At 38.2% G+C, this 16,818-nt stretch overlaps 1 protein-coding gene across 5 annotated transcripts in view; it reads left to right on the forward strand.

The window, feature by feature from the left end:
- LOC116852673 (protein eva-1) overlaps positions 1 to 16,818 on the forward strand; it is a 341,153-nt gene that overhangs the window by 188,605 nt on the left and 135,730 nt on the right. For 3 of the 5 annotated variants that reach the window (XM_032833244.1, XM_032833248.1, XM_032833246.1), the window contains exon 2: positions 3,672 to 3,889. In XM_032833244.1, the coding sequence (XP_032689135.1) occupies positions 3,672 to 3,889 (218 nt within the window). The remainder of the gene's footprint in view (positions 1 to 3,671; positions 3,890 to 16,818) is intronic. The other 2 variants (XM_032833245.1, XM_032833247.1) reach the window with 1 other exon arrangement.

Here is a 16,818-nt window from a genome sequence, read left to right on the forward strand (position 1 = left end):
AATATTTGCTCGGAAACATAACGTTAATATCCAGATGTCATTAAATGTGAGTAATCCACGATATTCTGGCGTTTAATTTCCGCGCGAGCTCATAATAATTATAGAAGATAAATCAGGATACAGTGTTATGTTCGAGACGGCCATTAACCTACTTTCGGTAACAAGTATGTGCTCTCCGTAGAATGTTTGCGTATTCCTTTTATTTATCTACTTATATATACATGTCTATGCGACTGTGTGAGTGAATAGACGCTGATTACACGAATTAGGATAACGAATTGTTGCGGAAATGTCGTACATAGGACATGATGATTTTTGACGAGATATAACAATCAAAATTGCGCAATTGCGCGAAACTAGATCACTGAATTAGAAAAGGAGAGATACACAAAAGAAATGCTTTTCTTCATATTGTTAGAAAAGAATAGCGTTTATTGTCATGCACGAAAATATGTCTACATGTTTCCACATAAGAAACAAAACGTTATTAAAAAACTAAATAAAAGTAATATACGCGGCGAAAATATTGTAGTAAAATTATATTAAAATTACATATTTTTATGATATAAAAATTACATTTTTTTATGATATTATTTTAAACTGGATTATACTGAAATTCTGGTATAAATTACCACAAGCATAGTGAATTTAACGATTCACTTGATGTACGGTATAAAAACATTCAACTAATTATCGTAATTTTGTAGTCAAACGTGTATAACATTTTTAATTAAATATATATTAATTCCGAACATAAATGGCTCAAGATTACAAAAATTTTGTTGCAACTTTTATCACAATATATGCTCTGTTACACATTACAAATAAGCGACGTAAAATAAAATCTCAAAAATTCTAAAGATTCTCCAAGTCCCTTCCCTCGATTGTCTTCTCAAAGTTTCTTTCGATTTTTTTATGACAGATTTTAGCAAGCTGATTGTTTGAATGGAAGCGAGACGAAAGAAGACGTCAGTGTTACTCGCTGTATGCGAAGAACGGAGAAAGAAAGATCACATGAGAGACTTATCCACGATTAAGTGTAATCAGACGGCGTGTCGTATCGCGATACAATGCCTCACGCGCGTTGTTACTATTCGAACTTCACCTTCGCGTATTCTTCGGCCACGTAGATCGGGGCATATCGAAACGCTCGGTCATTCCAATCACGTAGTCGGGTTACAGCGGGCCCCCGAAGATCCCAAGTAGCTGCCAGTGCAGTTCCGCGCTTTACAGTTTGCGTGCTCGCGGTCGTTGATTTACGAACGTTGCGCGCGGAACGCCACAGAATGTAATGGCGCGGGTTTGTTATCGTCAGTACAACAATCGTTTGTATGCATTACTCTTTGTGCTCGGCTTTATGCATATAATGTAGGTACCAGGACGAGAAGACAGTCGTTACCAAGACGATGTACCAATGTACTATGGCCGGAAAACGCCTCTGCGTCCTTCCTCAACCTCGTCTTGTCTTGACGATTACTGCGAACTATGTCGATGCGGAAGACAACAAATTCTACAATATCGCCGATAGTCGTTGACGTATTCTATATTATACTATGCATAGTAGAAACAAAGTCGTAATATTTATATTTTCGAGAATCGCGTGTTTCGTGAATTAAGGCTCCTGGATAGGGGAGACCGGGGTTATATAGTCCTAGATGTACGTCGTTCATATATTTTTTTAGTGTTTATTTTTAGAAGAGTAGGAAGTATATAAAATTGCGAAATGGTCCTTTTAGAACATAACCATTCTTCTCTGAGTTTCATTAAAATTGGAATAATATTATAGTTAAGAAATAGAAAAACTGATTTGGTAATAGCAGAGTAAATTTTCGCATGTTCAAAATTTATTATATATATTTTTTAAATATCTTTTCTTTTCACACATACACATACACAAGTAACAAGGACAGCAATTTTTCGGAAAAAGCCCGTCTTTCCAGCGATTTAAAAAAATCGATTTCTTTTAAACTATAATTTTGACAATAATATCCACTTTGAATTAATTCGATACGTTACATTGTAGTCTGTGCCAAATTTACTGTGTATGCGTGCAACACTTTTTGGCCAGATTCCCGAATTATAATTAGCAGTTTACACTTTTCCGCTCGAGGGACGACAGAATTCACCAGCAAAGGCTAAGTGGCTGTATTCAGCGGCACGGAAAAAAACGAGAAATACGGTATCACCAGTCTTAAACTGGTGGCGCCGTAAAGTGACGTCTGGCGCCTTCGGACAGCCCTCGAGGAGGAATCTGTATAAAGTAACATTTGCGAGAGGAGAGCGTCAGCGGCGCCGAGATCGCGGGCATATCCGAACGATAGAAATGATCCCGATCTGTCGTTGTTTCCGTTCTGCAAATTTACTTGAATAAAATTGGAAAGCGCATCCTCCGTCCCGCCGGTTGCAGCTCGAGCGCTACGTCGCAGTAGAAACGACCAATATCGGGTCAGACAGATGCTCTCCTTCGTCGCGGCGCGTGAATTATCGCCGCCGCTCCTTGTGTGCGAATTCCTGCCGTTCGGCTCGCGTTGTGTCGGGAAATATTGAAGAATTTACATATCCCGCGCGTCTTGGACGTGACTCCTCGTGACGTAACTAACAAGCTCCCTTGTCTGCTTTATTTTTCATGTTGCCGGGATATCGACATGGTTGCTGCCGTCCCGTGGGCTGCTGATAACTCGCTGATGGTGTTGGTGGCGGTGACGCCGACTCTTTAACCACGACGGCGATGGTGATGGCTGGGATGATGTATTAACGCATCGGTGCTGGTGACACACACATTGGCATGCTTCGCTCCCTCGGCTCGCAAATATCACGCGTCTGCGCTTGAAACCGAACTTTCCCCGTGCCGGCATCATAATTGCTTGCATTAACCGCATGTTTTGTCGCATTAACGTGTCTCGTGCGCATTTCTCGTGCATCAACATCGGCTCATTCAACACGCTTGAATCGCTCTTATCGCGTCGCATTTCTCGGCTGGCTGTTATCATGCGCTGTTACAATCACTTGGCTATTTCCTCGGGAACTTCTGCGACTGTGCTGTGTGTCCTTTATTGGCCGGCACTCGCGAAATTATCGTCCGAATCTGCATTTACACGCTGGAACGTCTGCGGTTGCGTTCCGCAAACTCCATCGTCGCGAACGATCTCCGCGTTAAATTCCACAAATGTCGACTGCTTCCGCTCTCTCGCTACGTTAAACCGCGTATCGTGTGCAAACGAAACGACGCTGCTTTCGCGGGCGAATTCGCGCCATTGATACATACGTGCCCGCTCTGACCGAACCAATCCCGCTTGATCCACTCGTTAATTACTCTCAATCCCCTTAAATTGATCACTGTTGCGGCGGCGACGCCATTACGGCTCATCCATCGATCCCCGATACTCGACTCGAACCCTCGGCTCGCGTTTTCTTTCGCGCGCTTTGTTACTTGTGCATGTCTTTCACCTAACCCTTCGACCTCCCGACGATCACGTCGCGCTTTTTGCGCCGTCTGTTCTATTAACGTCTCGCCACTTGTCCATGTCGCTCAATAATTCTTACAAATGCGCTTTCGATCCACGTCGACTTTGCGGGTTCGACCTTCGCCGTCGACTCGTTCAATCTCACTTCTACTTTCGATCGCGCTGTATTTTTCGTTCCTTTCCTCTCGTGTGTTTTTAACTCGACAGCCCTGTTGTCAGGCACCCTGAAGACCTATCAGCGCGCGGCCTGCGACGAGGAAACGATGACATTGAAATGCCCACCCGGTACGACCATCTCTGTGGAGCACGCTCAATATGGAAGAGCGGGAACGTACGGCATCAGCAAATGCAACTCGTCCGTACCTCCGATGATCACGGGGGACATATCGACGAATCACACATGCATCTCGCCGCAATCACTGCAGGTATGTGCCAATGAAATTCTCATTCCGCGCAGGTAGGTGTCGATCGAGCGACCCGCGCCTGCCTGTGGTTTCCGGATTTATTAAAAATCATCGTCGCGCGAAACCGGAATATCTATATTCGTAGCGTCGGTTGACACAGGTCAAAATTTACAAATTGCAAACCGACGTGCGTGTACAAATTAAAAGCGAAGCGCGAGGAGAATTACAGGAGGAACATCAGAGGCATCAGATAATACAATTTGGTTCTTGAAAGATGAATCGAAAACTATTCAAAAATTTCGAAATTAGTTTTCGTTCAAGTTGTAATGTCCAGTGTCTTTTTTTATAACGTATTTTTTATAAATTTTGTTTATCAATATATCAATAGTATATCAATAGTAATTTTAATGTAATATTAATTTTCCAAGGTAGATTTTGGAAGGATATTAAGAAATAAATTGAGCAACGGAATTCTTTATTTATTTTGCAAAAGAAGTAATTTTTATTTTTTTTCATAAATATTAATGTGTCTGTGTGATCAAATAATATTAGAAATAGTAGGAAAATGATTAAATAAAAAACTAAAGGATAGGTAAAACTTTAGAAAAGTCTGAAAATCACATTTCTTTTAACGCTGTCAGTAGTGTAAACAACATTGAATTTATAATCTGTTGTAACTTTTAAAGTTCTGTTATAATATGTTTTATAAATATATATAAAACAACTACTACTTAATAGCCGACATCGTGTTTACTTTCTCATATAACATACTATACAGAGTGTCCCTAAACAATCTTTGAACAGCTCTTCTTATGGAGGCATAGTACGGATTAAGGTGAACTTAAAAGTCCCAAATCATTTTGCGATATTGGCAATAATTATTAAGTTATTAATTAAAGAAGATTTGTGAATGATTACGCGAGATATTGTAGATAAACTATAGTGGTTTCTTCCTAATAACTTTGTAGATTTTTAATTAATTAGATAACATTAATATATTTTACTTCATTAGATATCATTAACTTGTTATCGCGATCATCCACCAATTTTCTTCAATTAATGATTAAAGAAGATCCCCATAAATATGTATATTCGGGGAACCTAAAGTCTGAAATGCAACTTGCGAGGTTGGAGAGAAAGCTTTCCTTTCCACACGCCATTCCTCTTCAGTCGTGATTATTCGATTAAGCGTCAATTAAAGTAAAATTCGAATCATATTGATGTGTTTTCTTGTGTTTACAAAGCGCCAGCCTAAGCCACGACATTCGCGACGCGAAATCAAATACGTCCTGTGATTTCGCGCTTTGTAAACATAGAAAAAGAAACATTAACAGCTACTTAGTTCAAGCTTTCCTTTCATTATTTCGTTATATGTCGTGCAACATGTCGGCTTTTATGTTCGGTTTTACCCATGTCGATTAAGTCTTAATCTGAGTTTAAACTGCCTTCCGACAAAGACTTAAACTCAGGTTAAGGTTTAATCGAAGTTTAAGGGTATACTGAAGCTGAAAACTTTATCGACTAAACATTGTCATTTTTCTACAGTTTACGTCAACAAGTCGTATGTCGTATTGGTTGTACATAATTACAAATGTTTTTATATATGAAATGAAAGTACGTGCAAAAATAAATAAAGCTATTGCTCAATATGTGACAGAAATGGAAACAAATTTTTTAATGTAAAATCTCAAGCGTAATATTTGCCTAATCTAAAAGTTCTGTAGCTTGTACAAATCAAAAATATGGATGTTTCAAACAGAAAAATTTTGAAAAACATTGCATACCTTCGCAACTGAATTCATCTAAAGCTTAAAAATATTGGAAAAGTTTACAGAAAGATTTCTACACACGTGGTTTTCCGCTGAATATGGTAAAATAAAACAATACACATTTATATAAGTTCTGTATATACAAGAAATTAGCATGATTGTGTTACTGACCATCGTTTCTGCGTTATTGTTATTTTTCGAGTTTATTTTTAACTTCAGTATCTCCCTAACCCTTTCAACCCTAAATTAATTCTATTCGCAAGAACAATTTTTTCTCTACACGTTATTGTTTCTAATAATATAAAAGTGTGGCGAACGCTGTTCACCAAAAGCAAATAGAATAAGATAAATAATAGAAAAATAAATAAATAAAATCAAAATATTCAGAAAAACCCTTTGCTATGCAGCATTATTTTTAGTGCAAACTATATTCTGCACAATAATAATTTTCCACTTTTCATATCGTAATAACGCACTAGAATATTTGTATTTTGTATAGTCCACTTTTAAAATTTTAAAATGAAATATTAGTATATTGCGATTATTTATAGAACGGCCAGCGCCGAAGTGGAGAGATGGCGAGTGCCGATAATTTTTTTAGTTTTTACTATTATAACTACATAATAAAATTAAAATTGCGCTTAGAATCGTGAAGGACAGAATTGTCAACAACATTTGACAGTTTGATGGCGAAAAATATCGATTAGTTTGGCGTCTGACGTCAATTCGAAGTACGTGTTGCCTCAGGCGACGAATACGAAAGGGTTAAACGTTGGTGAAATCGGGTTTTAATCAGATAAAACATGACTTCATTATTGTAATGTCGCTCGACTCCACTTTCGGAGATAGAAAGCGGCTCTGCCACCAATATTGCGCTGACACAAACTTCGGAAATTTGAAAATTTTTTTCAAAGCTTTGCGAAAGTTACTGAGGCAACAGAAAAAAATGTTCACTCAAAGTGTATTTCAGGCGATAGTACTCGACGAGATACGCACGTTTGATCCCACTTTCGGAGGCCGATTCTCGAAAATTTGCGAGCCCTATACAAGCCCTTAAACCGCGACATTCGTGGTAAATCAAATAAAATCAAACAGTGAGTTCTTTGATTTCACGTTTTGTAAATACAAAAGAGAAAATATCAATATGGCTCGAGTTTTCCTTTCACTAACGCCCAACCGAATAAACAAACAAAATGAAAAGTGGAACAAACGGAAACAAATTGAGCATAATCAAATGCAATTAAGGAGAATTTTTATTAAAGTGGAGCGCTAAGTTTACATAGGTTCTATTTAGTTGTATAGAATTGCAAATGCTTTGACAGAGTAGAAGTACAAATATCAATGCATGAAAAGACATCAAATATTTTATCGGAAACAAACAAGAAAATTTATAAGACTTTTTTTTTGTTTCTAATACAATATTTGACGCCTTTCCATGCATTGGCATTTGTACTTATTATTTTGTAAAATCATTAACATTTGTACTTTATTTTGTAAAATTATTAACAATTCTATGCAACTAAATAGAAAAATAATATAAAGTAGGAAATTGTCGGTATCCAGCGTCCTCTTAATACCCGAAGTTCCTCTAACTTTCTCGAACGATTATCTGTCGAGCTATTCTTTTGAAAAATGGAATTTCAACTTTCCGTATCTCTTCGGCCTGTATTAATAGTCGTTGCTCGAAGTTTGTCTCACGTGAGATCAGGTCTTCACTCAGAATTAGATCCAAGTTTTTTAGTTGAATCATACGGTATGTGTGACATCATATCTGTAATCGCGATTCAACTGAAAAACTCTCATCTAACTCTGAATTCAAATCTGGGTATCTCATTTGAGAGAAGTTCCTAATAACGACTATTAATATAAATATTCGTTTCTTTATAGGTTATTTGAGTATTTTACGAATACTGTGGGTTGATATGGATTGATCTTGCTATCAAAGTCTCTGTAATATCAAGGTATCTTAATTTTTATTGTGTTAAATCATACATGCCTACTGTAGATCATATCGCAGTGTGGCAATATCGAACGGTCGTATGAATGCTCGACATCAAGTCGCAGATGTGTCGAAGATGTAGAAGAATCGTATGATGTCACACACACTTTTGGCGATAAGTTAAAAGACAGATCACACAGACGACATCTCTCGTGTAATAATGTGACGTACAAACTTTGCAAATTCGCAAAACTTGGTAAGACACGATCCCTACCTTTCTCGTGGAAAGTTTAATATTTGGACGTACTTTAGGTTCCGATTATCTCCCGATTCTGCCTCTTCAGCTGCCGGAAGGAAGTTTCTCTTCGAGTCTAAACTTCGTTCAATTCGAGGCCGCCTAAATTTGGAAGTTCCAAAGAATCCGGACGCGCCCGCCGATCAAATATAGGGCTACGTTATCTCCGTTTCATAACCGACATCGCGATCGCTCGTCCCCGCTGGAGGATATAGTCGGTTGATGCTTTCTCTCGCGCGCGCGACGTCGTCGTCGTTTACACCTGCTCGATTTCCGCGACAACGTCTTGGCCTCTTCGCTCTTCTCAAATTTTATTCAACGTCTTACGTTTATTGGCTCCTAGACGAAGCTCAGTTTTCTAATCCAGAAGAGGACATGAGTGATGTATTCTCCTCTTCGCCGCTCTTTCTCTCTCTCTCGTGCGCGCGCGTTACTCTCGTCTTTCTCTCGTTCTATCTTGCGTGAACACCGAGGCGGAAAGACTCGTAAACCGGATCCACCCCTTCTGGGGTTCCTTCGTACGCTTCAAGCCTCGTAAACCCTGCTCAAATGCGTGAGCTCTGAGCATGAATCGGAGTTCGGTCGTTCTTATCTTTCGGAAGATTTTACACAAAATCGTGATGGCCGCAATCTGCCCCTATCGCGATCATTTTCGACGGTCTCCCCACTCACGCTCAATCTTTGCGCTCTTCGACAGTCTTGAGAGCGCTCTTTTCTTTTTTTCTTCTTGATCGAACTTTTAACGGAAGCATCTTTCTCTCTCTTTCTCTGTTTCTTTCTTTCTCTCTTTCTCTCGTTCGCTCGCTCGCTCACTTTCTCAGTTCAGGCATTTAAAATTGTTATTCATACCGTATTTGTCTCGTTGCCAATTCGCCTTTCATAAAGTTTTCTCTCTGAAAGGGGAAAAAGATGTTGAATATGCAACGAACTGTGTAGTCTGTGTAAGTGTTAACTGGATGAATATAACGTGCAAGAAATTAGGTGTTTCATTTTTAGTACACGGAAAAAACAAGTTGGATTTGTTGAATAAACCAATTTCTGGTGAAGCGTGGTCGCTTCGGAAATGAAAATATCGGAATTCAGTCTAAATTATCAAGATTCCTGATTAACTTGAGGAGATGCCAAAGTGGATGACGAAATCAAAGAATATCGATAACGTAAAAGCAGTCATCAAAGCGACTTGTCAGATAAGCATTGGCATTATCACGCGCCACTTTTTTCATATTTCTTACGCATATAAGCCTTATGTAAATGTATGCTACTTTTGCTTTGCTCTATTTATGAGAATTCCTACTCGAAATAGTCTAGGTACGAGCCAATTTTTCTTGGCTCTAGATAGGCCTATTTTGTAAACCTCGTCTAGCTCTATGTATACACTGAGAGAAAAATTATCTTAAAATTAACAAATATTTCCTTGGTGGGTGCCATTAACATATTTACTTAAATCTATATTCTCTTTACTTAAATCAAATATTGTTTATTTAAATCAAGTAAACAATATTTGATTTAAGTAAAGAGAATGTAGATTTAAGTAAATATGTTAATGGCACCCACCAAGGAAATATTTGTTGATTTTAAGATAATTTTTCTCTCAGTGTAACTTTGTGTGAAATCTAACCCTTAAAAATATAAAACTATCAGTACTTTTCTAGGCCGCTGGCAGGCTTGCTTTTTAGCCAATGTTATATTCCAAAGTGTGTGAAATAAGTTGTAGAAAATTGTGTCAATAATAATTAAATAACACAAAAGTATATATAAAATAACGGACAGACTTTAGAGTATAAAAAACAAAATTAAGTATAGAGTATAAAATACAAAATTGGCTTACCGGTATGAAGGTGATGCCGGGATTGCTTTGTCACATGCAAAAAAAAACTCGGTGCAATCGAATAAGAATAAACTGAAAATTAAGTAATCCAAAGCGATATGTTATGAAAACTTATATTTCTGTTGTCGCAATCGAAAATATTTGTCTGAACATTCAGCGATATTAGAACTCGGTTGAGGCAACTAAAAATAATTGACTATACAGAAACTTCATAAAGGAATTTTTCTGTTCCTACAGACGAGTTTTCGTCTGACAGCATAAGATTTTTAAGAGATTTAAATTTAATATTCTGAAGATATTTGGAAGTTCTTAAGAGATGTCTTTGGGATGTCTTTGAAAGGTTATGCTGGTGCAACCAGTGTAGAGGAAAAGAATAGACTTATAGGTTAAGCTCCGGTAGCGGCGTCTATATCAAGAAAACCAAGATAACTACTAGCCTGGAAGTTACAATAACTGGTGAGCAAAATTGACTAGAATGTATACATCGCGTGTATATGGCAGGTGGAAAAAATGTGGACGGTAAAAATATAGTAGGCGACGAGGTAGGAGAGAGAGGACGAGGAGGAGGAAGAGGAGGAAGAGGAGGAGAGCGACTGAGGGTGAGGGGCGCCGAAGGAGGGTGCGAGGTGGACCCAGAAATGGTCAAATATTCAGACAAGCTAGATTCCGTCTAACGTCTATTCAGATAAACTGGACAGACGCTAGAACCAAATCAGTTTTCTCCAAACAAATCTCCATACGGGTAACAGAAAACATAACCGTTCTATATAGAATGTGTAGAAATATTCTTACAAACTTTTTATACTTTGAAGTTTCCAAATTCAATATATATATGTATAAAAACACAACAATGTTTTTTAAAATTGTTCTGAACGGACACAAGTTCGACATGTACATAGGAGCTGCAGAACTTTTGCACCAGGCATATTGACACTCACTAACAACTCTAGATGTCAATTGTGAAATCTGGTATCGTTTCCGTCAGGTATTGAGCAATGTTTGCGTACATTTTTACGCACTTACTTTCGTTGCGTGAAAGCACTTATAACAATTCTGCACAACCAACACGACGTAAACTTTGCAGAAAAAAGTCGGTAAACCGTCGGTAAAGTTTTCAAGCATGTGTGTGGCATTCTCTTAAACGGAATAACTTCAATCGGAATTTCTGAATTATGTTCATATTTCAGCGGAGAAATTGCTTTATCCAACCAAACTTTTGAATTCCGCGTATGATTTAAAGTTTTAATTCAGAGTGTAACGAGTGTTCGTATCTTCTCACTCGTTTCTCCGTGCCTCGTTTGGCGCGATTTTTTCCTTTTTTGTTAATGTCCGTGAGTTTGATTTAAACGTAAAGAGGAAGCAACTACGCGAAAGACGGCGGGATGCGCGCGACTCAAATGTTACTGCAAACATCAGAGCAAAGGAACGGCGAGATTTTTGCTAGAATGTTAATCGAGCGAGCCGGGAAGTCGAAAGGAAGAGAAGCAGAAAGAGAGACGGCGAGGAGAGGAAAGGGGGGAGATGAAAGAGAGGAGAGTATCGGGCGCTCGATTTATTCTCTCAACAGGAATGTACCAGTGGAATAAACTCCGCGTGAAAAGTTCGCGGAAAATGTGCCCGCACGAAAACTTGTTTTCTTTGAGCTTAATTCTCTGGCAATTATGGATACCGCGCGAGGGCGGAAAAAGGGATACGAGTACTCTTCCGCGTCTGGTCTAAAATTTTGGTTCGCAAAATAATGGCAGCTGACCTGAAAACGGCACCCCTGTGTTTCGCGAAGCGTGCGACTGACAAATTCGTTTGAAGCCCCGCGGGCCAAAGAGAAGAGAAGAGAGAGAGAGAGAGAGAGAGGGAGGGAGGGAGCGAGAGAGAGAGAGAGAGAGAGAGACAGGAAGCGACCTCGACGATGTAACGAGGTTGCCGGTGATGAGTAACATGTTCTTAAAGTACGGCGCTCTAAATTGACCTTTTCTTTCGATATTAAATTACTCCTTTATGAGAGCCGCGATTTAACGTTAGCTAAACGATAATCGAATACAGAATTAGTAACAGTTACGGCTCTGCTTCTTTTGTCTCTAGATGTGCAAAAGACTACTTTCGTGATAAAAGATTTTGTGTATTTGTTGTTGTTTGCTGGTCGTGGAACTAAGTCCATTGACCGTTTATATGTATTTACGAAGTTGAGAGGGGGTGCCGTTGGGGGAAGAATACACACGGAAATCAAATTGGTCGAATTAATTTGAATTTGGGATACATATTAACCAAGCTTTGGTGAAATATAAACATACCACATGTTGAGAGAAATTATCTGATAAAAAATTAACAAACAGATATTTGCGACCAAAATACCAATGAATTTTTATATCCAATCAGGATATCCGATTAAATTTTATAAGATATTTCCAATCATAAAACTACTTTATTAGATAAAACGATCAAAAAATTATGAATCGATGTTTTTCATCAGATCTTGATCGAATACAAAAATTCATCGGTATTTTGATCGAAAATATCCGTTTGTTAATTTCTTATCGAATAATTTCTCTCGCGTGTAATTTTGTTTAAAGTAACCAGATAAATTGGTTACATGTGGTTAAAGTATCTAGACAGAAGTTTAGTTACATGAATTTATAATAAAAGTAAAATTATATTTATATTTTTTATTAGAAATTATATTATCTTTCTGACTAAAAGCTTATCTCTTATGACGTTATTGTAAACGTTATTGATAGTTTTGTTTAAAATCAGAAATTTATAATCGATTAAATGTTATATTTATAGAATTCGCTTTATATTTTGAAAACAATTGGTGAATTATTCTGAATTCAGGATATAATTAACTAAACTGTTCAGTGAAAAATGGATGAATTCTAATCTTAGGTTAAGGTAGCCAGACAAACTTGATTACATCGTGTTTAAAGTGAATGAGAGGTTTAAACCAAATGAGAGTTTACTTACATGAAAGTACAATGAAAGTAAAATTACATTTATATTTTCCATTAAAAATTCGCGTTTCTTAGAAATTATTAGAATATTCGCGTGTATATCATAATAAACTTGTAGGTTATTATTACGCAGTAACTTATTTACGCAGTAACTACCCTGGCCGGTATTACAACTAAGTGTTCTGGTTGTATACCAGAATATCTCATAACAAGAGAGTCTGTTTATCTTCACCAAAACTTACTTAAGCATAGCATGACACGTTAATTCAGACTCTTTTTCTCCGTGCACAGTTTTTAAAAGGATCACGCACATCCTTGATGATTCAGAGCAATCCCCGCCTTTTATTCCGCCCGGGTGAGAAAGTGGTGTTATTCACACAGCATTGCGGTATAATAACTTACCTCCGGTGTACAATAAAATCTCCAACGGCGTCCATCGGTTTGCAGTTTTCGAGTTCACGTATCGATTTAATATTTTATATTCTGCCGGCCGAGAAAGGAGCCATTGTACGTATGATCCTGCCTGCATGCGAAAATGGAGTATCTCTTTTATTTCGTCAACGATCTTATCCTCTCTCGCTTATCTTGCTTTCTATGAGATTTTCCCACTCTCTTTCTCTGTTTCTCTCTCTCTCTCTCTTTCTCTCTTTCTCTCTTTCTCTCTCCCCTCTTTTCTCCTGTTTCCCTTCGTCTGTCGTATATTATATTTTTTCCGATGGACATACACGATTTCTCGAATCACGCTTGCTCTTCAAGATGCAAATTATACAGTAGGGGAGAGCAGAATTCTGTCACACTTTTTACATACTGAAAAAAAGACGTATGCAATATTTTTTAATATTGTACACATTTTCATATAGATACAACTTTTAGATAAAAGGGAAAAATATTCTTATATACACTTATATACAAAATTTATAAACAAAAATGTTATTATCTTATAAAGAAAGTTGTGCAAATGTGACTATTCATTCTATACACTCCGTACATGATTAGTTGTCATATGTCTTTTATGTAAAGAAAACTAGATAAATTATTTCTCTCTATTTTAGTTTTAGTTTTAAATTTTAGATTTTAAGTTTTTATTGAAGTTATTGATATCAGACATACAATAAACAATCATTGAACTAAAAAGATAATATTTTTCATAAACTTTATAATAATAATTTGGGACTCTGTAGGATTTTACACAGATTTACTGTTGTGACATGCACATCATTGTGTATGTTTCCATGCTTTTGCATAAAGTTTGATCTACAACGTAGCTCTTTGCTTTATGTTTCTTTCTCTTTCCGATTCTGATTTAAATCTTTAGTTAGATCATATTTATAAATTATGTTGTCTGTAAATACTTCTTAATCTATAACATTTCTTACGACTGAAGAGAAATTGCTACCAGAAATTCCAAAACCAACGGACCAATAAAAATACAGAAAAGAAAAAATACACTCACCGCATCCAATTTTGAAAAAGTACTTGTAAAGTGTACCACATACGATGTTTCTGTCATAAACCGTTTCGTGCACCCAACTAACATGATACAAGCAACCTATACTGTAGAGAAGAATGTGCTCCTCCATTTATTACGTGAGATATAAACTTTGTGACAACTGACCCATGTGACTTCTAGACTCGGTCTCTCTTATACCGTATATTAACAGTAATTCCTTTAGCGAAATATCATAACAGCTATCGATATAGTCATCGTTCCAGTCCCCGATAATGTAATTCAGAAAGCGAAGATTCAAATCAAGAAAGAGAACGTGGGATATTTTTCCACACGGTAGCGTAACGACGTATATCGCGGAGAGAAAACCAATGATGGTCGATAGTTCGATGGGTCAGATATCGTGGAAGAATCTTCTCTTCCCGAGCGATTTATTTGGTCTCTTAACAAAAGGTCGATCCATAAAACAATCCTATATAGCGAAGTGTGCGTAATTTATTTAGTACGCTCTCATATTGGATCAACCTACGCTTCTATTAGCTACTTCCAGTCGATTTATAGGATTCCGAAGCACTTTTATCTACTATTCGCTGCTTTTCACTTGGGCGCGCAAGAATTTAGATGGAGTTTAAATCTACTTGTTTTAACATATAAATTTAGCCAGATTGACCAAGTGGTCATACACGTTTTGATGTGCGATGTTTTGAAAACCGTGAGAGGCATTTTTATTTCGTTTAAGGCGTGTAACTTCATCGAAAATTTACTTATGTCTAATCTGTTTTATAGAAAGAGGATAGGTAAAATGGAACAACTTAATTATTTTTGTTTTCACAGTCATGCATTTAATTGCAGCTTTCAATACTCTTGTACTTATAACTGAATTTTAATACACTGAGAAAAATTATCCGATAAAGAATTAACAAATGGTTATTTTGGATCAAAATGTCGATGAATTTTTGTATTCGATCAGGAAACATTAAGAAATATCGATTCATAACTTTTTGATCGGTTTATCTAATGAAATGCCATTATAATCGGAAGTATTTAATTGGATATTCTGATTGGATATAAAAATTAATCAGAATTTGATCGGAAATATTTGTTTATTAATTTCTCTCAGTGTGGTGTTGCTAATCACTTTTGTGTTCTCTATTATAACGTGAATTATGAAACCCAGTGGTAAGTTTAAGCCCAATAATATATTGTTCATAACAGTCATAAATATATACTTGTTTGTTTATTATGTCAAGTAATACCTAACTGTGCTGCCCAACTTTGTGAATGAATACACATGGAATGAACTTTGAACCCGAAAACTTGTTCATTAATTAAGCGGCGTTGCTGGCAAGTTGGAACACTATGTGGTCTGTTTTATCTTATACTCTAAATTTAAATCTGATTCTCAAATCCGAAATTGATTCAAACATGTTTTTGGGAAGTGATGTAAATAATTTGTTGGGGCATATATTTCACTGTTTTCAAAGAGAGATAGTTTTTAGTTACGGAAAAGAAAGAAGTATTTTAATCTTTTTTTGGTCGATTTTTCACGAAAAGTGCTCCATCTTCGCCGGGCCCTTCTCCTGTACAAAATATAATGCATCGTAGTCGAGTGTGGTAGCGAAGACTAGGGTCGATAATATTCATCGAGCTATAGAAGAAGCCTAATATCGCGTGCGTCGTACCATAAAGCGCTTTCGAAATGATCTTCCGCGTTTTGCATTAATATTTCCGATTCTGGCGCGGCTAAATAAGATGCTCGATATCGGGGTGTGCGAGGCGCGGAGCGTACATTCTACACACAATACATCAGAACGGAGCTCCGGCATGGCGCGCCCTATATATCGATATATACCTATATTTAGCAGGAAGGAATCAGCGGGGCCGGAGGAGGGAGGGTGGTATACGATTCGCTCGAGATGGCATCGCGAGAATGCGAACGCTCGCGTCATTGCGCCGAACGCACATGAGGAATTCCTTGTCGCTCTCGGTGACGCTCCTGTTTCCTCGACGATTCTTCCGGAAGCGTTACGGGGACGCTACGGGACTGCACGGGAACGAATCAACGCGCGACGGTACTACCTCCGCCGCCGGTGCAGTTGCAGGAGGGAATTTCCAAAGCCGGGGAACGCGCGCGTATCTCTGAATGAACGTATTCCCGGTAGGACCATAAGAAGGGTTCGACTCGAAAGTGGCTCCCTGCCACGCCGAGCGGTTCGAATCTCGCGAAAGGGCTTTTCCGCGTGAGTGCTTACCCTCCCCCCTCCCTCCTCAGTAACCTCCCCTCCTCTCCCTGCCTTTCCCCTCGCCCCCGTAACGCGCGAGCAACTTCTCGGCGACATACGTCGCTGCTTCCATAAAGAGAGGGTGGAATTTAAAGTCGCGACTCTCGCCGGGATAAAAGCGTCATTCACTTGCGTCTCGAGGACGCGCCTCTCCCTCCCTCCGCGTACACCCTCCTCGAGGAACATATGCAAACTGCGACGACCTGCGGGAAGATCACGAAGCGAGGACGAAATGCGGGACGTACGAGGCAAATACCGATAACGAGGATTCACTGGGTTGGTGTATTTATTTTTGAGCGAGCTACTAGATATGAGGAGCGGTAAGTCGAGAGAGATGCCACGACGATGAGGGATGGAAATCCCAGGGCTCGTGGTTCGTTTTGTGACTCGCGGATTCCCTCTCTCTCTCTCTCTCTCTCTCTCTCTCTCTCTCTCTCTCTCTCTC

This window comes from Odontomachus brunneus, unplaced genomic scaffold (genome assembly GCF_010583005.1).
Source record: "Odontomachus brunneus isolate Ranch 3 - 2012 unplaced genomic scaffold, Obru_v1 Obru_scaffold_247, whole genome shotgun sequence".
Classification (NCBI taxonomy): domain Eukaryota; kingdom Metazoa; phylum Arthropoda; class Insecta; order Hymenoptera; family Formicidae; genus Odontomachus; species Odontomachus brunneus.